General features: G+C 42.4%; 2 protein-coding genes across 7 annotated transcripts in view; one reads left to right on the forward strand and one right to left on the reverse strand.

The window, feature by feature from the left end:
* The window catches only part of pola2 (polymerase (DNA directed), alpha 2), a 35,092-nt gene extending 23,098 nt beyond the window's left edge, over nt 1-11,994 (forward strand). For 3 of the 5 annotated variants that reach the window (XM_061900131.1, XM_061900133.1, XM_061900130.1), the window contains 8 exons: nt 105-229; nt 297-335; nt 401-474; nt 5,672-5,774; nt 5,837-5,943; nt 9,135-9,191; nt 9,258-9,384; nt 11,714-11,994. In XM_061900131.1, coding sequence (XP_061756115.1) covers nt 105-229; nt 297-335; nt 401-474; nt 5,672-5,774; nt 5,837-5,943; nt 9,135-9,191; nt 9,258-9,384; nt 11,714-11,866 — 785 coding nt within the window. In that variant the 3' untranslated portion in view covers nt 11,867-11,994. The remainder of the gene's footprint in view (nt 1-104; nt 230-296; nt 336-400; nt 475-5,671; nt 5,775-5,836; nt 5,944-9,134; nt 9,192-9,257; nt 9,385-11,713) is intronic. The other 2 variants (XM_061900134.1, XM_061900132.1) reach the window with 1 other exon arrangement.
* Nucleotides 11,995-12,270: 276 nt separating this feature from the next.
* LOC133552722 (dentin sialophosphoprotein-like) lies at nt 12,271-21,087 on the reverse strand. 2 transcript variants are annotated; one of them, XM_061900135.1, is made up of 8 exons: nt 20,988-21,087; nt 19,108-19,261; nt 16,998-17,349; nt 16,829-16,937; nt 13,284-13,916; nt 13,102-13,227; nt 13,012-13,046; nt 12,271-12,949 (listed from the first exon to the last, which is right to left on the reverse strand). In XM_061900135.1, the coding sequence occupies exons 1-8, from the start codon at nt 21,074-21,076 to the stop codon at nt 12,870-12,872; spliced, it is 1,578 nt and encodes a 525-aa protein (XP_061756119.1). In that variant the 5' UTR covers nt 21,077-21,087; the 3' UTR covers nt 12,271-12,869. The 2 variants fall into 2 exon arrangements, with proteins under 2 accessions (XP_061756119.1, XP_061756120.1); XM_061900136.1 differs by having other exon boundaries at nt 19,108-19,258; nt 20,988-21,083.
* Nucleotides 21,088-21,990: the final 903 nt, after the last annotated feature.

Consider the following 21,990-nt stretch of genomic DNA (forward strand, 5'->3'; position numbering starts at 1 on the left):
GTGATCAAGGGTGATGGGTCAAATGCAGATAATAATTTCGCCACATCTAGTATGTGTGTGACAATTATTGGTACTTTAACTTTATTAGATTTAACTTTCTGTAGCAGCAGAGGCGCTCAATGTGCTGGTGGCCTGTGGACCTTACACCCCGTCTGACAGCCTGAACTTTGACCCTCTGCTGGACCTCATCCATGTCATTGCCAGGGATCGTCCTGACGTCTGCATCCTGGTTAGTTCTCCCTCGCAGTCGTCCAGCTACAAGTCTTTGACGTGATGTGCTCTTTCCTTTTCCGTAGCTGGGTCCTTTTGTTGACTCCAAACACGAGCAAGTTGAGGTCAGTTCCGAACTCCAATCCCAAGCTTCTCTGCAAGTAACCATCTTCTCTTGAACCCCGAACAGAAATCCCAGGTGACAGAGACCTATGATGCCATCTTCTCAAGATGCATCAACAGCATCGTGGAAGGCACTAAAGCGTATGTTTTACACCTCCCTTCCAATGCTCCATCCACCATCAAACATTACAGGGAGATGGGATCAAGTGGGACGATGTAATCATAAGCAGACCCCGACTTAAAAGCCCAATATCAGTTTGGAAGGGATACATGCAGTAATGATGGTTGGTGGCGAGGAGCAGTGTTTGCCAATCCAACACTTCAGGCTGTGATTGTATTTGTGCCAACTCTGAACTCAGTTTGTGGAGCTCTATTATTAATGTTGAAAGTTTAGTGGCAAACTACCAGATCAAAGTTTGGCATCAGGCCCACAGCCTGAATATAGCATGGGAAAAACAATTTCACAATTTATCAGCGCCCATCTGTCATTTTAAGAACAACTCATTGGCTCAAAGTTCCCAGGAGGAGTTTATTGCTTTCAGATATTGTCTGGAAATGATGCAACTTCACCTAATTGGCCCCAAACATTTTTTTTGCAAATCAATATTTCTAATCTGCAAATAATGTGCTGTATAGAGATTAGCAGGGTAACCAGGAGGTAGTTCATTGCTTTGTAAAAGACGGAAAGTCTCCCGTTCAAAGGCAAAACCCAGTAACTCAATTTTGGTCCAAACTGAGCTGATAATAATTTTGGAGTTCCTAGGTGATATGCTTTACATTTGTGCATGCGATATTATTATCTGTTCCGTAAGTAAGCTGTTACACGCATGGCAGGACCTAGCAACTACCACATAATCTGCGTTCAAAGGACTCCGGCTTATTAGTGATTCCCAAAGCCCAAAAAAAGTCTGCGGGCTATAGAGCGTTTTCCGTTCGGGCTCCAGTACTCTGGAATGCCCTCACAGTTCGAGATGCCACCTCAGTAGAAGTATTTAAGTCTCACCTTAAAACTCATTTGTATACTCTAGCCTTTAAATAGATTCCCTTTTTAGACCAGTTGATCTGCCGTTTCTTTTCTTTTTCTCCTATGTCCCACTCTCCCTTGTGGAGGGGGTCCGGTCCGATCCGGTGGCCATGTACTGCTTGCCTGTGTATTGGCTGGGGACATCTCTGCGCTGCCGATCCGCCTCCGCTTGGGATGGTTTCCTGCTGGCTCTGCTGTGAACGGGACTCTCGCTGCTGTGTTGGATCCGCTTTGAACTGGACTCTCGCGACTGTGTTGGATCCATTATGGATTGAACTTTCACAGTATCATGTTAGACCCGCTCGACATCCATTGCTTTCCTCCTCTCCAAGGTTCTCATAGTCATCATTGTCACCGACGTACCACTGGGTGTGAGTTTTCCTTGCCCTTATGTGGGCTTACCGAGGATGTCGTAGTGTTTCGTGTTGTTGTTTGTGCAGCCCTTTGAGACACTAGTGATTTAGGGCTATATAAGTAAACATTGATTGATTGATACAACAGAAAAACCTAGTATCTCAAGGGACCAATCGGAGCTTCTTTGTCAGTCGCCTTATTGTCTTTAATGAGACATTTGCACAAATGGGGGGCGACGGTCAACCTGATTGTGTGATATTATGGCACGAGGGGATATTTGTAAGATTGGCCCAGGACGTTGCAAGCACCTTCATTAAATGTATTGTTCTTGATTCTTCCCCTTGCATACTCTTTTGGCCAGATAACTGTGGAGGTCAAAATAAAAACCGGACGCTGTACACTGCTCTTGCCCAATGTGCAAACGCAGAATGGGGCCCACCCGAGATTGTGATAAAATATTTGGAGAAAGGGCACACGTTCATGAGAGCAGATTCAATCCATGGCTCAATCGGCAAGAAAATGAAAGCTCAAGAAAACATCTACAGGTTTGATGACTTTGTAGTTTTTTGTAAGACAGCATCAAGATAGATTGGTTTTGCTTTGTTTTCGCAAAATCAGCTAGAAGTGAGTTACTAGGTTTTGCCTTTGGACGGGAGAAGTGTCCCAATTGTGGTGATCCCAATATGCAGAGCACAGCGGGAGACAGCATGCAGGTAAAACGGTATGTCATGCTTAAACCAAAAATGAACAAAAGGCAAGTCCCACTAGGAAAATGCATTGAAGCGTAGGGATGGCTATGCAAAACCTAAGTAAAACCGAACTTGCTACAATGTAAACAAAAACAGAATGCTGGACGAAAGCAAAGACTTACAGCGTGTGTCCGTACATGACATGACAATCAATAATGTCCCCACAAAGAAATAGTCTTGGTTGCCAATACAAAGCAGGTCTGGCAATAGCACTCCAAGGAAGACGTGAAGCTGCTACGGGATAACACCAACAAAACAGGAAGGACCGCCAAAATACCAGCGCAAGACAGGAACTAAAGCACTACACACAGGAAAACAACAAACTTTTAAAAAAAAAAGACAACCTTGTGGAGTTTAAGTTTTTAACATTTCTCCGTATTTTTTCAATGAAAAAAATTTGCCTTGGCTCAAAATGTTGAAAAACACTGTGTTGTGTTTAGAGTGTCCGCCCTGATATGGGTAGGTTGTGAGTTTAAACCCCGGCCGAGTCATACCAAAGACTATAAAAACGGGAGCCATTACCTCCCTGCTTGGCACTCAGTATCAAGGCTTGGAATTGGGGGTTAAATCACCAAAATGATTCCCGGGCGCGGCAACTGCTGCTGCTCACTGCTCCCCTCACCTCCCAGGGGGTGATCAAGGGTGATGGGTCAAATGCAGAGAATAATTTGACCACACATAGTGTGTGTGACAATCATTCAGAAGATGTCATTGTTTGCCGGATAATACACGCTTGTGTCACATGTATGGGGCGGCATGGCGTAGTGGGTTGAGCGGCCGTGCCAGAAACCTGAGGGTTGCAGGTTCGCTTCCCACCTATTAACATCCAAATCGCTGCCGTTGTGTCTTTGGGCAGGACACTTCACCCTTGCCCCCGTTGCCGCTCACACTGGTGAATGAATGATTGGTGGTGGTCGGAGGGGCCGTAGGCGCAAACTGGCAGCCACCCTTCCGTCAGTCTACCCCAGGGCAGCTGTGGCTACAGATGTAGCTTACCACCACCAGGTGTGAATGAATGATGGGTTCCCACTTCTCTGTGAGCGCTTTGAGTATCCAACAATAGAAAAGCGCGATATAAATCTAATCCATTATTATTATTATTATTATTATTATTATTATGTTGTTGGCGAACCCCAAGATGCAGAGAAGGTGGCAGGCATAGTGCAGGTAAACATGATTTAATTTAACACTAAAACAAGAACAAACAAAAGGCGCGCACAAGGCGGAGAACAAACTTTGCAATGAACAAAAACTAGCACAAAGGCTAACTGTGGACTAGAAACAAAAACACTTACAGTAACATGAAGGAACTATGACATGAGCAGAGTGAAGAGAAGTAGACACAGCTACAAAGATAAGTCTTAATGACATTGACAGGTAGTGGTGACAATAATCCAGCACTGACTGGAGGGGAAGGCAGCTTGAGAGGCCTACTGAAAGCCACTACTACCGACCACGCAGTCTGATAGTTTATATATCAATGATGAAATATTAACATTTCAACACTTGCCAATACGGCCTCTTTAGTTTACTAAATTACAATTTTAAATTTCCCGGGAGTTTCGTCTTGAAAATGTTGTCTTTTTCGGCTTTTGACTCGCTCGACCGCTCATAAAAGCAATGGGACTCTGTCTGTGAATGGAGCTTGTAGTTACAACGCCGGTGCAGTAGGTGGCGGTAGCCTACTATGCATTGTAACTCAGCCAATGTAATTATATTCCAACTCCGCGTTCTTCTTGGTCATCTCCGCCGCCACTGACAGAGCACCCCCGCAGCCCCCGCCGCCCGACCGCACCACCACAAATAGATGCCTGACCTGTGGGAAACACTGAATGATGACGTGTACGCAAGACGTCACACGTCTTTAGGAAGTATGAGCGCTACACACACACACACACACACACAGCTAAATGTCGTCTGCTTTGACAGCATAATTATACAGTATTTAGGACATTTGTGTTGCTGAATCTTTTGCAATTTGTTCAATTAATATTGGAGAAGTCACAGTAGAAAGATGGAGTTGGAAAGCTTTAGCCTTTAGCCACACAAACACACGGTGATTCCTTGTTTAAAATTCCCGGAGGTGAAAATTTACTATGGATCAGAGCGCGGTCAAGCGAACATGAATCCAGACCAAATGTCAACCAGCAGGTTTCAGTGAGAAAATTGTGGTTTAAAAGTCGCTTCTTACCGGAGAAAAGCTGAGCTTGTGCCGCCCATGCAGCTGCCGTCGACGTGTCTTGACTGTGCGTCAAGACACCTGTGGACACACCCTTCCGACTATCAGGTAATATTAAACTCACTAAAACACTAGCAACAGAATAGAAAGATAAGGGATTTCCCAGAATTATCCTAGTAAATGTGTTTAAAAACATCGGAATCCGTCCCAAAGCAATCGCCTTTTTGTTTTTTTTTTAACTCGCTTTTGTTTTTTGTTTTTTTTCTAGTCCGTCGCTATCAATATCCTCAAAAACAAATCTTTCATCCTCGCTCAAATTAATGGGGAAATTGTCGTTTTTTCGGTTCGAATAGTACTTTTTGTTGGAGACTCCCATTAAAAACAATGTGAATATGTGAGGAGCCATCAACATTTGACGTCATCTTTTGCTACTTCCGGTAGAGGCAGGGCTTTTGTCTTAGCACCGAAAGTTGCGAACTTTATCGTGGATGTTCTCTACTAAATCCTTTCAGCAAAAATATGGCAATATTGCGAAATGATCAAGTATGACACATAGACTGGACCTGCTATCCCCGTTTAAGTAAGAAAATCTCATTTCAGTAGGCCTTTAAATAGTACCTGGCTGATTGACACCAGGTGTGGCCAGGTGCCAATCAGCCACACCTGGGGATACACAGCACTCAGGGCTTCAAACAGGAAATGGATGAAATAAGAGCGCTGACAGGAAACAAAGAAAAGCAGAGGAAAAACTAAAAAATAGCCAAACTGTCAGGGACAAGCCTGACAGCTTGCAAACAATGTGAGTGTTTGAGCAATGAAAAGTAAAGCACGCAGCAATCACAGCCCCTAAGTAATATTATTTGTTCTCACAGCCAGCAAGTGGCAACATTTCCTATCTCAAACTTCAAATGAAGATTGTTTTTGTAAATATGATGACTGATATAGGATCTTTTCAGAGTGTATTTGTGTGCTGGAAGTAAAAATAAGGGCGTGATCGTAAAGGAGTTGTTGATGCAAATTGTGCTCTTGCAGGGTTGGCTGTAGCCTGGTATTTGTTCCTTCCCAGAGAGACGTCCACCATCACTACATCTACCCACAGCCTCCCTTCACCCTCCCCAGCCTCAGCAAGAACCCAGTAAGACACACTTCTGTGTAAGGACCCTCATCTTATGACCTTAACATGCTTCAACCCCACAGCGCGTGACCCTGGTGCCAGACCCCTGCACCTTACTCATTGACAACGTGACCTTTGGCGTGACCTCCACTGACATCCTCTTCCACATGGGGTCTGAGGAGATCAGCTGGTGAGGACTCTAGTCTCATGGCCACACACTTGTTTAGGGCAGAGACAGCATGAGAGAAGTTGGCTGAATGAAACTGATGACAATTATCCATGGACACTTTTCACTATTGTTTTTAAAGCTGCTATATGTCACCGCTTTGTTTTTATTCATTTTTCTTACAAAAAACCTGACCGCAACTAAATGGAGAGTGGTCCAAGAGAACAGGTTTGTCACTTTTAGAAGTTTTAGAAGATATTTGCCTCTTTTCAGCAGAGTTGCTGATGACCACACTGAGCAGGGACTTAGAAGAAGTTAATTTCAAGAGCACTAGTTATTCGTTGAAAGTGCTTTACAGAAAAAGACAAGAAGGCAACAATTAAATCATCATCTTTCAAGTTTGAAAACATTGAATATAATAATCATCATGAAAGAATGTAGATCATAGGTCTCAAACAGACGTTATTTTGCAGCCCGCACCTGGATGTGAAAATGTAATGTTGGTGCGTCCCGCGAGTTTTATATGAATGGCGCTTTACGGTGTCATACTTGTATACCCTCGTTTTTTCCATGAGACTCCCAAGTTTCAGTGCCAACCCAACCTAATATTGTATTTGACTTCTGTAGACGCAGTAAGCGACTGCAAGACATACTCGATCAACAGCCACACAGGTCACACTGAGGGTGGCCGTATAAACAACTTTAACACTGTTACAAATATGCGCCACACTAAGCGGTAGAGAATGGATGGATGGATGGACTGTGAACCCACACCAAACAAGAATGATAAACACATTTTGGGAGACCATCTGCACCTTAACACAACGTTATAGGGGCGGTATAGCTCTGTTGGTAGAGCGGCCGTGCCAGGAATTTGAGGGTTGCAGGTTCGATTCCCGCTTCTGACATCCTAGTCAATGCCGTTGTGTCCTTGGGCAAAACACTTTACCCACCTGCTCCCAGTGCCACCAACACTGGTTTAAATGTAACTTAGATATTGGGTCTCACTATGTAAAGCGCTTTGAGTCACTTGAGGAAAAAGCGCTATATAAACTTAATTTCACTTCACTTCACAACATAAACACAACAGAACAAATACCCAGAATTCCATGCAGTCCTAACTCTTCCGGGCCACAATATACACCCAGCCCCCCCAACCCACCCCCTATTGTACCCCGTAATTGTTAGGGCTGCATTGGATTCTGGGTATTTGTTCTGTTGTGTTTGTTTTGTTACAGTGCGGATGTCCTTCCAAAATGTGTTTGTCAATCTGGTTTGGTGTGGGTTCACAGTGTGGCGCATATTTGTAACAGTGATAAAGTTGTTGATTCGGCCACCCTCAGTATGACCTGTATGGCTGTTGATCAAGTTTATTTTGCAGTCAATTCCGTGGGTCTGCAGAAGCCTCATACGATATGTGACTGGGCCGGGACACTGTTTGTATGGTGGAAAAGCAGACGAGACGGCAGGTTGTAGAAGACGCTACAGGTGGTGCCATCACGGCACGCCCTTAATATTGTTGTAAGGGTGAAAACCGGGAGAATGATTGCCCTGGGAGTTTTTCGGGAGGGACACTGATGTTCGGGTGTTTCCCAGAAAGATCGCGAGAGTTGGCAAGTATGTTGCTAGGGCGGGAAAGCCATTCAAAGAAGGGGAATTAATTAAAAAGTGCATGTTAGATTTTTTTAAGAAATCTTTTTTTGCGGCCCAGCCTCACCCAGTTTCTGCATCCAGCGGCCCCCAGGTAAATTGAGTTTGAGACCCCTGGTGTAGATGAAACACTTTCCGTTTTCATATGCACTATTAGTGTGTGAATGTTGCATTGGCTTTGTGATGAAGTGGTGACTTGTCCAGGGTGTACACCGCCTTCCGCCCAAATGCAGCTGGGATAGGCTCCAGCACCCCCTGTGACCCCAAACGGGGCAAGTGGTAGGAAATGGATGGATGAAAATAAAAGTGTTTTCTGATTTGAGGCCTTTCACATCTTTTGGAAGACTATTCCAGATTAAAGGAGCATAAACGTGAAACGCAGCCTCAGCATGTTTGGTCCTGACTCTGGACTCCAGCAGGAGAGCAAGAGGGTTCACATGTCTCAAACATGAAAAGACTTGTACACAAGTTTTAAAGTCTATTCTCGGAGCAACAGTGACCTAAGCACTGGACTAATGTGGTCATATTTCCGGGTTCTAGTCAGGACTCGAGCAGCAGCATTCCAGATTTACCGCAGATGTTTTCAGGTGGTAAACATCTGCTGAGGTTGTTGACTTCATTTGGCTGTTAAAATTCAAGTCTGAGTCCACTATGACCTGTAGATTTCAACCTGACTATTAGGTTTCAGGGAGAAGGTCTGAAGGTGACTAATACTTGTTTATTGCGACCTATAGAATGATTTCTAGTTTATTATGACCTGTAGATTTCTAGCCTGACTATTAGGTTTCAGGGAAAGGGTCTGAAGGTGACTAATACTGGTTTCTCTTTGCCTCTGAGGACCACAGACTATGATATCACTTTTGTCTGAGGTTCGCTGATGAACTTGATTTGCATCCACACACTGATGTGATCAAAGTCAATCAATGTAGTTCTGAGGTTCCATTAAATGTAGAGTGATGGATCCAGATGTCCATACCTAGTGGAGTATCGGTGTATAAACGATACCAAAGTGATTAGGTTGTTTTCTGTCCTTCTTTTTCTTATTATTGCAAACTATTTTTGCTGTTTTTGTTGTTGACAACCTCAGGGAGTAAGTTTCTGCATCTAGGGAGGCTATAAGGGTGAAACACAAAGAATTTAAAAAGGAGCCAATAGGTTTTGTTTAGTTATGATGCAGTAGCCACATTATTTTGTTAAAAAAATAAAGAAAGTATTTATCAGGAATTACCACAAATATAATCATCTCATTTACAGCAATACTAGCAAATTCAATGTTTTATAGGTTTCATAACAATGTGTTATTGTTTACTTTAGTTGCTTGCTACAAATCCTTTTTAGTTCTATAATCTATTGGCAAATATGTGCTCAGGACTCGGGATCGGGTCTGAGGCCAAAAATGTCATCCCTAATTGGAGGTGAAACCTAGGAAAGAATGAAATTAATAGATGTCATGCCTAACAAGCCTGCCCACAAACTAGATGTGGTGTAGAATGATGTAGAACTGAGGAGTTATCACAGCTTTAACCTGTGATATCAATGTGTGCTAATGGATGGTTGTGTTGCAGCGGCACTGGATCGGACCGCTTCTCTCGCATTGTGAAGCACATGCTGACCCAGAGGAGGTAATGCACATTTATTGGCAGTACTCACGTCTTTGTAACAGCAGCATTTGTGTTGGTGCTGCTCAGTTACTACCCACTCTACCCACCCGCTGAGGAGCTCAACATGGACTATGAGAAGTTCCAGAGCTTCGGACTAATGCCGCTCACACCGGACGTCCTCGTTATTCCCTCTGAGATGCGCTACTTTGTTAAGGTACATAACAACCAGACTCTCATTTATACACAATCACCTTATTACTTTTAAGGTACACAACAACCAGACTCTCACATATACACTATCACTACTTTAAGGTACACAACAATTATACACAATCACCTTACTACTTTGTTAAGGTGCACAACAACCAGACTCTCATTTATACACAATCATCTACTACTTTAAGGTACACAACAATTATACACAATCCCCTTACTACTTTGTTAAGGTACATAAAAACCAGACTCTCATTTATATAATTTGTTAAGGTACACAACAACCATACTCAATAATACACAATCACCTTACTACTTTGTTAAGGTACACAACAACCATACTCTCAATTATACACAATCACCTTACTACTTTTAAGGTACACAATAACCATAGTCTAATTTATACACAATCACCTTACTACTTTAACGTACAGAACAACCAGACTCTCATTTATACACAATCATCTACTACTTTAAGGTACACAACAATTATACACAATCACCTTACGACTTTGTTAAGGTACACAACAACCAGACTCTCATGTATATAATTTAAGTTACACAACAACCATACTCTCATTTATACACAATCACCTTACTACTTTTAAGGTACACAATAACCATACTCTCATTTATACACAATCACCTTACTACTTTAAGGTACACAAAAACCAGACTCTCATTTATACACAATCACCTTACTACTTTAAGGTACACAATAACCATACTCTCATTTATACACAATCACCTTACTACTTTAAGGTACACAACAACCAGACTCTCATTTATATAATTTGTTAAGGTACACAACAACCATACTTTCATTTATACACAATCACCTTACTACTTTGTTAAGGTACACAACAATTATACACAATCACCTTACGACTTTGTTAAGGTACACAACAACCAGACTCTCATGTATATAATTTAAGTTACACAACAACCATACTCTCAGTTATACACAATCACCTTACAACTTTGTTAAGGTACACAACAACCATACTCTCATTTATACACAATCACCTTACTACTTTTAAGGTACACAATAACCATACTCTAATTTATACACAATCACCTTACTACTTTAAGGTACACAACAACCATACTCTCATTTATACACAATCACCTTACTACTTTGTTAAGGTACACAACAACCCTACTCTCATTTATATAATTTGTTAAGGTACACAACAACTATACTCTCATTTATACACAATCACTTTACTACTTTAAGGTACACAAAAACCAGACTCTCATTTATACACAATCATCTACTACTTTGTTAAGGTACACAACAATTATACGCAATCACCTTACGACTTTGTTAAGGTACACAACAACCATACTCTCATTTGTACACAATCACCTTACTACTTTTAAGGTACACAATAACCATACTCTAATTTATACACAATCACCTTACTACTTTAAGGTACACAACAACCATACTCTCATTTATAGACAATCACCTTACTACTTTGTTAAGGTACACAACAACCCTACTCTCATTTATATAATTTGTTAAATTACACAACAACCATACTCTCATTTATACACAATCACCTTATTACTTTAAGGTACACAACAACCAGACTCTCATTTATACACAATCATCTACTACTTTAAGGTACACAACAATTATACAAAATCACCTTACTACTTTAAGGTACACAACAAGTACACAACAATTATACAAAATCACCTTACTACTTTAAGGTACACAACAACCAGACTCTCATTTATATAATTTGTTAAGGTACACAACAACCATACTTTCATTTATACACAATCACCTTACTACTTTGTTAAGGTACACAACAATTTTACACAATCACCTTACTACTTTAAGGTACACAACAACCAGACTCTCATTTATACACAATCATCTACTACTTTAAGGTACACAACAATCATACTCTCATTTATACACAATCACCTTACTACTTTGTTAAGGTACACAACAATTTTACACAATCACCTTACTACTTTAAGGTACACAACAACCAGACTCTCATTTATACACAATCATCTACTACTTTAAGGTACACAACAATCATACTCTCATTTATACACAATCACCTTACTACTTTTAAGGTACACAATAACCATACTCTCATTTGTACACAATCACCTTACTACTTTAAGGTACACAACAACCCTACTCTCATTTATACACAATCATCTACTACTTTAAGGTACACAACAACCCTACTCTCATTTATACACAATCATCTACTACTTTAAGGTACACAACAATTATATACAATCACCACACAACAACCAGACTCTCATTAGTCCACAATCACCTTCAAATGTCACCTCTGCAGGACGTGCTTGGCTGCGTGTGCATCAATCCTGGACGCCTGACCAAAGGCCAAGTGGGCGGGACTTACGGCAGGCTGATGGTCAAACGCACCTCAGCCTCGGCCGACAAGAAGCGAGTCAGTCCGTGTTTGGCAGCTCAGGTGGTGAAGGTTTGACCTGACAAGAACACTTTGCAAACTGATATTAAATATGCTGCAATTACTTTGTTGATTTTCCTACCAAATACAGCAGCTGGTGTGATTGTAGAATGTTCTTACACAGCAGCAATAAATCTACAATCTTGTGTTTGATGTACTCTTTAGCTGCAACATAATAGTCAACACATGTTCATAGACATATTGTATAAAGCAGGTGTGGATATTGTAATAATAATAATAATCAACACATGTTCATAGACATATTGTATAAAGCAGGTGTGGATATTGTAATAAGAACAATAATAATCAACACATGTTCATAGACATATTGTATAAAGCAGGTGTAGATGTACAGCTAGTGTGTGTGCTAGTAGAAGACCACAATGTAGCCAACCGGACATCTAAAGGATTTTGACACATAAACACAATTCAGAGGACCGTGTGGACTTTAATCCAGTGAGTAAGAACGTTTCTTTGCTTTCTTTTAACGGATGAAAGAAGTGCTTACTAACCTTTTACTTGGCACTTTTTTACATGCCCAATTTTGTTGTATGGATGGCAATGATGTACTTTGATGAAATAGCTTATTCTTCTTCTACATTCATGGCATCATAAATGACTTTTCAAAGCAAGTTGTGTTAAAAGCACTGCTTTGAAGGCCATACTATATATATATAGCAGTATAATGTACTATACAGTATAATGTACTATACAGTATCATTTGTGGGTTTGAGGTTTTGCTGTCTTCAAGGCTGTATTTGTTGGAGAAGCACATCTCTTGCTGGACATGACCTTGACCACTGCTTCTAATGTCATCATCTCTTGCTGGACATGACCTTGACCACTGCTTCTAATGTCATCATCTCTTGCCGGACATGACTTTGACCACTGCTTCTAATGTCATCATCTCTTGCTGGATATGACCTTGACCACTGCTTCTGATGCCATCATCTCTTGCTGTACATGACCTTGACCACTGCTACTGCTGTCATCATCTCTTCTGCTTCTCCTCGGAGGTAGGTCAGTCATAAAACTGGTCAAAGTCATCAGAGTCACTCAGCCGGTGTGTTTCTGCTGGGGAAATCTTCACATTGCAAGTTTCTGGAAGATAAACAAAACATGAATCGACAACCAAAATAAATACATTTGTTTCTGTGTTATACCTTTGTGTTCCTCTTCTGCTTTTTCGTCCTTTTCTCTGGAGATCAAAAGTGAGTTAGTACAGAAGACACAGAATGAACAAAATGACTTACTGGATTTTCTGTGTCTGAGGAGCAAGGAGGTTTTCTATCTTGTCGTCAAAAACATCAGAGGAATCTTCATCAGACCTCCTTGTGCTCTCCTCCCTGCCATCAGAAGCTTCTTGGGGGATCTCAGCTCTGAAAGAAGATCCTGTGTTGACTTTTTTAAGGTGAGAGGACAACCATTGTCTTACCTTTTCTGCAAAGGTGCGATGATGCTGTCATCTGAGTCGCTCTCCTCTTCACTTGTTGGCTCTTCAGTCTCTTCTACATTGTCCTCTCTCTCTTCTTCATCAGTCTCTTCTACCTCGTCCTCCCTCTCCTCTTCATCAGTCTCTTCTACATCGTCCTCCCTCTGCTCCTCCTCTTCATCAGTCTCGTCTACGTCGTCCTCCCTCTCCTCCTCTTCATCAGTATCGTCTACGTTGTCTTCCTCTTCCTGCAAAGAAACTGGATCCTTCTCGTTGACCTCGTCTGAAAGGTCCTCACCATCCTCCTCGCTCTCATCCCCTTGTGACGTCTCTTCATCCTCACCACTGTCCAGTTCTTCTTCGCGGTCCTTGCTTCCCACAGCCTTGTTGCTTCCACTGCCCCACTCTGGATGCTCTCTGCTTTCTGATTGGTTGAAAGGACTCCCACTCCCTGCATCCTCACCCGGAGATTTCCTGAGAGAAGAACTTGTCGGACTCTTTTGGTCATTTCCCTTGTTCTTCATCTTTGGAGATCCAAGCGCAAGTCCCAGGACATTTCTTCTGATTGTATCGGTGCTGCCTTTGCGCGATGAAGATTGTCCTCCAGACACTGCAGCTGAGGACCTCCTGGATGACCTGAGACAAGTAGAAGCTATGAAAATATTGCACTAAGCCCGTTTCCATATGAGTTGGGAAATTCTATTAGATTCTCTCTGGCACTCCTCGAGGGTGGACGCTCACCTTTCCTCTCCCTTATCTCTCATGCTTGCTTTTTTGTCTCGTCTTAACTTTCTTGTTGCCTCTTTTTGCACTGCTCTCCAAATCACATTGGAACTATTTCACTGGCCCCAATGAAATTGACAAGATCTTGGGTTTGGGGGAACCTGCTGTCGTGACGAAGCGGTTGTTGCTGGACATACGACGGACTCTTGGGAGAAGAAGGAGTGCCGCGTGCCTGGCGACTCTTTTCTGTCGAGGACGTGAAGATATCCACCTACTCGGAATTATGACAACAGGACATCTGCTGATTGGAGTAAGCGTTGCTCTGGTTTGTCGATAAATTGGAAGTTGCTGGCAGACTTCAAAGCTGCCACAAATAATTGGGGGATGCGGGAAGAACTGTGGATCACATGGGACTGTCTACCCCGCAGTTTTTGAGGACCAGTCATAGACAATTTAGAGTGAAAAGCAAATTTTATTTTCACCCGCATACAAAACATTCTAACTTGGATTGTTTCCCTGGCTTCGAGACTCTCCTGAAGGACAGTGCACCGAAGGCACAACAAACTCCCTTCTTGTCTCATGGACACACACTTGTTGTTGTTGACTTTGAACTAGCGACTGCACAATACATCAAGGCCGCGGAACAGAGACACACTAGGGGTTTCAACACACACACATCCACAAAAATATACGCCACATATACAAACCCCACAACCCCAACCCAACGCCCTCGACGCAAATCCCATAGGGGTGAGGAATGGATAGTCAGCGCCTGAGAGCTGCGACCTACCACCATGACCCCGCGCTCCCTTCCTTCTGTTGCTAGATATCTCGAGATGTATGTTGTAATATGTGTCAGTGCTTTGCTATGGAGGTTTTTTCCCCACTCCAGACTGGGCCCCCTTAGGAGCCTAGTCTAGATTGTTTTTTTTCCCTCATCTTTCCCCAGCGTTTACGGGGCGCCTTATGGCGACCCATCAGCATTCCTGTTCTGTAACCCTGTACACTGTCTAATTTTGAACAGGTTTGTTTTGAAAACAAACTTGTGCAATGACAATAAAGACCTATCCTATCCTATGTGAATACAAATGGAATACAATTATTTGCAAATCCTTTTCAACCTGTATTCAGTTGAATATGCTACAAAGACAACATATTTGTTGTACAAATTGATATTATTTTTTTTTTGCAAATAATCATTAACTTTAAAATTTGATGCCAGCAACACGTGACAAAGAAGTTGGAAAGGTGGCAATAAATACTGATAAAGTTGAAGAATGCCCACCAAACACTTATTTGGAACATCCCACAGGTGTGCAGGCTAATTGGGAACAGGTGGGTGACATGATTGGGTATAAAAACAGCTTCCCAAAAAATGCTCAGTCTTTCACAAGAAAGGATGGGGTGAGATACACCCCTTTGTCCACAACTGTGTGAGCACATAGTTAAACAGTTTAAGAATGTTTCTTAAAGTCCAAGAAATTTAGGGATTTGAACATCTACGGTCCAGAAAATCTGGAGAAATCACTCCATGTAAGCGGCATGGCTAGAAACCAACATTGAATGACCGTGACCTTCAATCCCTCGAACAGCACTGTATCAAAAACTGACATCAATCTATAAAGGATATCACCACATGGGCTCAGGAACACATCAGAAAACCACTGTCACTAAATACAGTTGGTCGCTACATCCGTAAGTGAAAGTCAAAGTCTACTATGCAAATCAAAAGCCATTTATCAACAACATCCAGAAACGCCGCCGGCTTCTCTGGGCCCGAGATATCTAAGATGGACTGATGCAAAGTGGCAAAGTGTTCTGTGGTCTGACGAGTCCACATTTCAAATTGTTTTTGGAAATATTCGACATTGTGTCATCCGGACCAAAGGGGAAGCGAACCATCCAGACTGTTAACGACGCAAAATTCAAAAGCCAGCATCTGTGATGGTATGGGGGTGCATTAGTGCCAAAGGCATGGGTAACTTACACATCTGTGAAGGCACCATTAATGCTGAAAGGTACATACAGGTTTTGGAACAACATATGCTGCCATCTAAGCGCTGTCTTTTTCATGGACGCCCGTGCTTATTTCAGCAAGACAATGCCAAGCCACATGTTACAACAGTGTGGCTTCGTAGTAAAAGAGTGCGGGTACTTTCCTGGCCTGCCTGCAGTCCAGACCTGTCTCCCAAGGAAAATGTGTGGCGCATTATGAAGCGTAAAATACGACAGCGGAGACCCCAGACTGTTAAACGACTGAAGCTCTACATAAAACAAGAATGGGAAAGAATTCCACTTTCAAAGCTTCAACAATTAGTTTCCTCAGTTCCCAAACGTTTATTGAGTGTTGTTAAAAGAAAAGGTGATGTAACACAGTGGTGAACATGCCCTTTCCCAACTACTTTGGCACGTGTTGCAGCCATGAAATTCTAAGTTAATTAATATTTGCAAAAAAAAATAAAGCTTATGAGTTTGAACATCAAATATCTTGTCTTTGTAGCGCAGCCAACCGAATATGGGTTGAAAAGGATTTGCAAATCATTGTATTGGGTTTATATTTACATCTAACACCATTTCCCAACTTAAATGGAAATGGGGTTTGTACATTAGGAGGTTGCCTAATTCCAAATATTTGTGGTCCTTCACTACTTAAAGACACTGGCGGTTACTTAGCATTCACCTGGTGTCTACAAAATACTCTTGATTGAGGTTAATTAGCGCATGTGTGGCATGTAAATGACTTACAGTTGTAGTTTAATCACCATGAACAAAAGGTGTTTTTAAAAAGATAAATATGACGGCAAGTCTTCAAAATGAAGGCGTACCCCTGAGAGCTGCATCTGTTCTCTGCGAAGGTGCTTCCTTTCTTCTTTGTCCTCGCTGGTCTTGATACTGTGCTGCCGACATGTTCTGCATGCTCACTGGCTGAACGCACTGTGCAACCAATACATATTACACAAAAAAGGCGAGCGCTTGGGTGTTTACTATTCTTACCTGAGGGAGCATCCAGCTCCTGGGATGAATGACTGCTAGAGCTGCATGTTCCAGCATGGTGTGCTGGGGAGTCCTCCATGCACAGGTGACCATCAGAGCCTGAGGGCATCCCGACTGAGGACCAGGGCCCATTATCTGGATTAGAGGCCCACCTTGTTGCATTTAGCCCGGGCCCACACTGGGGGTGCGACACAGGGGCAATGGCATGTTGAAGAAATGCAGGGAGTACGGGACGGTGTGCCGACTCAGCGAGAAGATGCTTCTGTTGTGCCGTGGTGTGATGACCTTGTGTGTCCTCCTTCTGTTGCTGCCAACAAGGAGCACTGGCCTCCAAGTGATGCTCGTACTCCAGCTGCAGCATCCAACAGTTACGTGAGCATCAAATGTGAAGTGTCTACAGTTGTGATCAAATTTATTCAACCCCCACACAATTTTGGTGTTTTAGCAAGTTGGACATTTATTCGGTATTTTGTTGATAGTCATATCAAATAAAGATGTGTCAAATAGACAAATGCACATTAAATTGTAACTCTGTTTTACAAAATACCAAAAAAGGACATTTTTCTTAATATCTTATTGACAAAATGATTCAACCCCCTAGTTCCATGCATCTTTAGTACTTAGTAGAACACCCTTTGGCAGTAATGACATCCTTCAAAGGTGATACATAAGTGGACACAAGCTTCTTGCAACCATCTACAGGTATTTTAGCCCATTCCTCTTGGGCAAAGGCCTCCAGTTCATTCATATTCTTGGGCTTGCGTGCTGCAACTGCCTTCTTCTAGTCCCACCACAGCTTTTCTAGAGGATTTAGGTTTGGCGACTGTGAAGGCCACTCCAGAGTCTTCCAGCCCTTCTTCTGCAACCACTCTGATGTTGATTTGGAGGTATGCTTGGGATCCTTGTCCTGTTGGAAGGTCCAACGTCTCCCAAGCCTCAGCTTCCTCACTGACTTCATGACATTTGCAGCTAATATATCCTAATATATCCTGCTAGGAAAAAGAATACATAATGCCTTGAACGCGCTGGAGATTCCCGGTACCTGAGGCAAAGAAACGGCCCCAGAGCATGATTGACCCCCCCACCATGCTTAACAGTAGGCCAGGTGTTCTTCTCTTTGTAAGCTTCATTTTTTCTCCTCCAGACATAACGTTGATTCATAGGCCCAAAGAGTTCCACTTTTGTCTCATCACTGCATAGAACAGTTTCCCAAAACCTTTGGGGTTTGTCCAGAGGATTTTTGGCATACTGGAGTCTATTTTACTTGTGCCTGGTAGTCAGAAGTGGGGTGCGCCTGGGAGTTCTGGCATGGAGGCCTTCATCTCGTAGTGCGCGCCTTATTGTCTGGGACGAAACCTGCGTTCCCCCCTCTGCAATGTCCTGTTGTAGTTCCTCAGCTGTTACCCGGGGGTTTTTCACCACTGTACGCTTAATATACCGGACAGCAGTTGCACACAGCATCCTCTTTCTACCATGCCCAGGTAGTGTTTCCACTGTGCCTTTAGCTTTAAACTTGCAAATTATGCTCCCAACTGTGTCTCTTGGAATGTGTAATGTATTTGCTATTTTCTTATATCCATATCCTTTCTTATGAAGAGAAATGACCTCCTCTCTTGACTTTGACCACTCCCTGGACTTCACCATGTTGCAAATACACCATTGACCATCTACAAGAAGCTGAGCGTCACAGTCTTTTTCAATCAGTTTAATTGTTGCTCGTTATGGTTCTAATCACATCTACAGGTGTTTTCAACACCTGATTGAAAAGACCTTATTCAAATTCTGTTCTTGAGAGTTATAATCTTCAATGGGTTGAATAATTTTGTCAATCCGCCCGATTGTATCTCAGATAAGCGCCAGCGCCCCCCGTGACCCCAAAAGGGAATAAGCGGTAGAAAATGGATGGATGGATGGAGATATTAAGAGAAATTACACTGTTTGGTATGTTACAAAATATAATGTTGTAATTCAAGTTGCATTTTGTCTATTTAATGCATCTTTATTTGATATGACTATAATCAAAATACGGAATAAATATCCAACTTGCTAAAACACCAAAATTGTGTGGGGGTTGAATACTTTTGATCACAACTGTATGTGTCAAACCCACCCGCACAGTTTTCATGGCAGCAGTGGCAGCCACCATCTCTCTCAGAGTGTCCTGAGCTTTGTCAAACTGCTGTAGCAGCTCTTTGTTGTTGTGGCGGGCCACGCACTCTCTGCACTTTAGCTCCTGCAAGCGCTGTTGCAGATGCAGCATGCTGCTGGAAATAAATATCAAAGTCAACATAAAGATCATTCATTTCTCACAATAAATGTTTGCTGCCTGTTAGTGGGCAAGTCCTTGTGTCCAAACCCCGTTTTCATATTAGTTGGGAAATTGTGCTTAATGTAAATTTAAACGGAATACAATTATTTGCCGATCCTTTTCAACCCATTTCCAGTTGAAAGCACTTCAAAGACAACATATTTGACGTTCAAACACATAAACTTGATTTTTTTTGCAAATAATAATTAACTTAGAATTTCATGGCTGCTACTTGTGCCAAAGTAATTGGGAAAGGGCATGTTCACTACTGTGTTACGTCACCTTTTCTTTTAACAACACTCAACAAACATTTGGGAACTGAGGAAACTAATTGTTGAAGCTTTGAAAATGGAATTCTTTCCCATTCTTGTTTTATGTAGAGCTTCAGTCGTTCAACAGTCCGGGGTCTCTGCTGTCGTATTTTACGCTTCATAATGCGCCACACATTTTCCATGGGAGACAGGTCTGGACTGCATGCGGGCCAGGAAAGTACCCGCACTCTTTTTTTACGAAGCCACGCTGTTGTAACACTTGTCTTACTGAAATAAGCAGGGGCGTCCATGATAACGTTGGTTGGATGACAACATATGTTGCTCCAAAACCTGCATGGACCTTTCAGCATTAATGGTGCCTTCACAGATGTGTAAGTTACCCATGCCTTGGGCACTAATACACCCCCATACCATCACAGATGCTGGCTTTTGAACTTTGCGCCTATAGCAATCCGAATGGTTATTTTCCTCTTTGTTCTGGAGGACACCACGTCCTCTGTTTCCAAATATAATTTGAAATGTGGACTCGTCAGACCACAGAACACCATTCCACTTTGCATCAGTCCATCTTAGATGAGCTTGGGCCCAGCCGAGCCGGCGACGTTTCAGGATATTGTTGATAAATGGGTTTTACTTTGCATAGTAGAGTTCTAACTTGCACTTACAAATGTAGCGACCAACTGTAGTTACTGACGGTGGTTTTATGAAGTGTTCCTGAGCCCATGTGGTGATATCCTTTACACACTGTCGGTTTATGATGCAATACTGCCTGAGGGATCAAAAGTCCGTAATTACATCGCTTACGTGCAGGGATTTCTCCAGATTCTCTGAACTTTTTGATGATTTTACGGACCGTAGATGGTAAAATCCCTAAATTCCTTGCAATAGCTTGTTGAGAAATGTTGTTCTAAAACTGTGCGACAATTTGCTTACAAAGTGGTGACCCTCACTCCATCCTTGTTTGTGAATTACTTAACATTTCATGGAAGCTGCTTTTATACCCAATCATGGCACCCACCTGTTCCCAATTAGCCTGCACACCTGTGGGATGTTCCAAATAAGTGTTTGGTGAGCATTCTTCAACTTTATCAGTATTTATTGCCACCTTTCCCAACTTCTTTGTCACGTGTTGCTGGCATCAAATTCTAAAGTTAATGATTATTTGCAACAACAAAAAAAAAATGTTTATCAGTTTGAACATCAAACATGTTGTCTTTGTAGCATATTCAACTGAATATGGGTTGAAAAGGATTTGCAAATCATTGTATTCTGTTTATATTTACATCCAACACAATTTCCAAACTCATATGGAGACGGGTTTGTAACACCATTGACTTGAACACTGGAATGCAAACATTTCACAGCAGGACAGCTCCAAAGCCACATTGCACTGAAAATGAAGGGCCTTACCACGTTCTGTGACCATGTTCTTTACAAATGTTGACATGTGTGCCGTTTAGATGCCAAAGTGAGGGGAAATGATCCCTGCGTGTCTCCATGGCTGCAGACTTTCTATAAAGCACAAGAGATTAACGGGGATTAAAGTGGCTTCGGGGGAGGGAGCAGAGGCAGGAACGCCCTTTTTAAAGGCCTACTGAAAGCCACTACTAGCGACCACGCAGTCTGATAGTTTATATATCAATGATGAAATATTAACATTGCAACACATGCCAATACGGCCTTTTTAGTTTACTAAATTGCAATTTTAAATTTCGCGCAAAGTTTCTTGTTGAAAACGTTGCGGTATGATGAAGCGTGCGCATGACGCCACGGATTGTAGCCGACATTGTATTCCAGCCCGATCCAAGTTATAAGTAGTCTGCTTTAATCGCATTATTCCACAGTGTTCTGGACATCTATGTTGCTGAATCTTTTGCAATTTGTTCAATTAATAATGGAGACGTCAAAGAAGAAAGATGTAGGTGGGAAGCGGTGTATTACGGCTGCCTTTAGCAACACAAACACAGCCGGTGTTTCCTTGTTTACATTCCCGAAGGTGAAGCTTTACTATGGAACAGAGCGGTCAAGCGAACATGGTTCCCTACCACATTTTCTCGGTGAGAAAATTGTGGTAATAAGTCGGCTATTGCCGTAGACATGAGCTGAGCTTGTGTCGTTCCTCATGCACCTGTCAAAGAGGCAGCAGCGGACTTTCTTGCCTTCTCCGACCGGCCTCCCCCGAACGTGGGATGCTTCCACTGTGGGGGGGGGGGGGGAGCTCAGCCTGGCCCCAACGGTTGCCTTCGCCTCGTCGAGAAACATGGCTTTCCTCAGAGACACTGGCGGTCACCACACCCATGGCCACACCCCTCCGACTTTCAGGTACGACCACATAATCTCACTAAAACATTAGTAACACAATAAGCACATAAGGGATTTTCCAGAATTATCCTAGTAAATGTGTCTAATAACA

The sequence above is a fragment of the Nerophis ophidion genome, linkage group LG05 (genome assembly GCF_033978795.1).
Source record: "Nerophis ophidion isolate RoL-2023_Sa linkage group LG05, RoL_Noph_v1.0, whole genome shotgun sequence".
Classification (NCBI taxonomy): Eukaryota; Metazoa; Chordata; class Actinopteri; order Syngnathiformes; family Syngnathidae; genus Nerophis; species Nerophis ophidion.

Coding starts and splice junctions, on each gene's coding strand:
- LOC133552722 (XM_061900135.1), bottom strand. CDS start 21,076: ATGGAGACACGCAGGGATCATTTCCCCTCACTTTGGCATCTAAACGGC. Junction 16,938..16,997: donor GGAGCTGGATGCTCCCTCAG/GTAAGAATAGTA, acceptor TTGGTTGCACAG/TGCGTTCAGCCAGTGAGCAT. Junction 12,950..13,011: donor AGCAGAAGAGGAACACAAAG/GTATAACACAGA, acceptor TTTATCTTCCAG/AAACTTGCAATGTGAAGATT.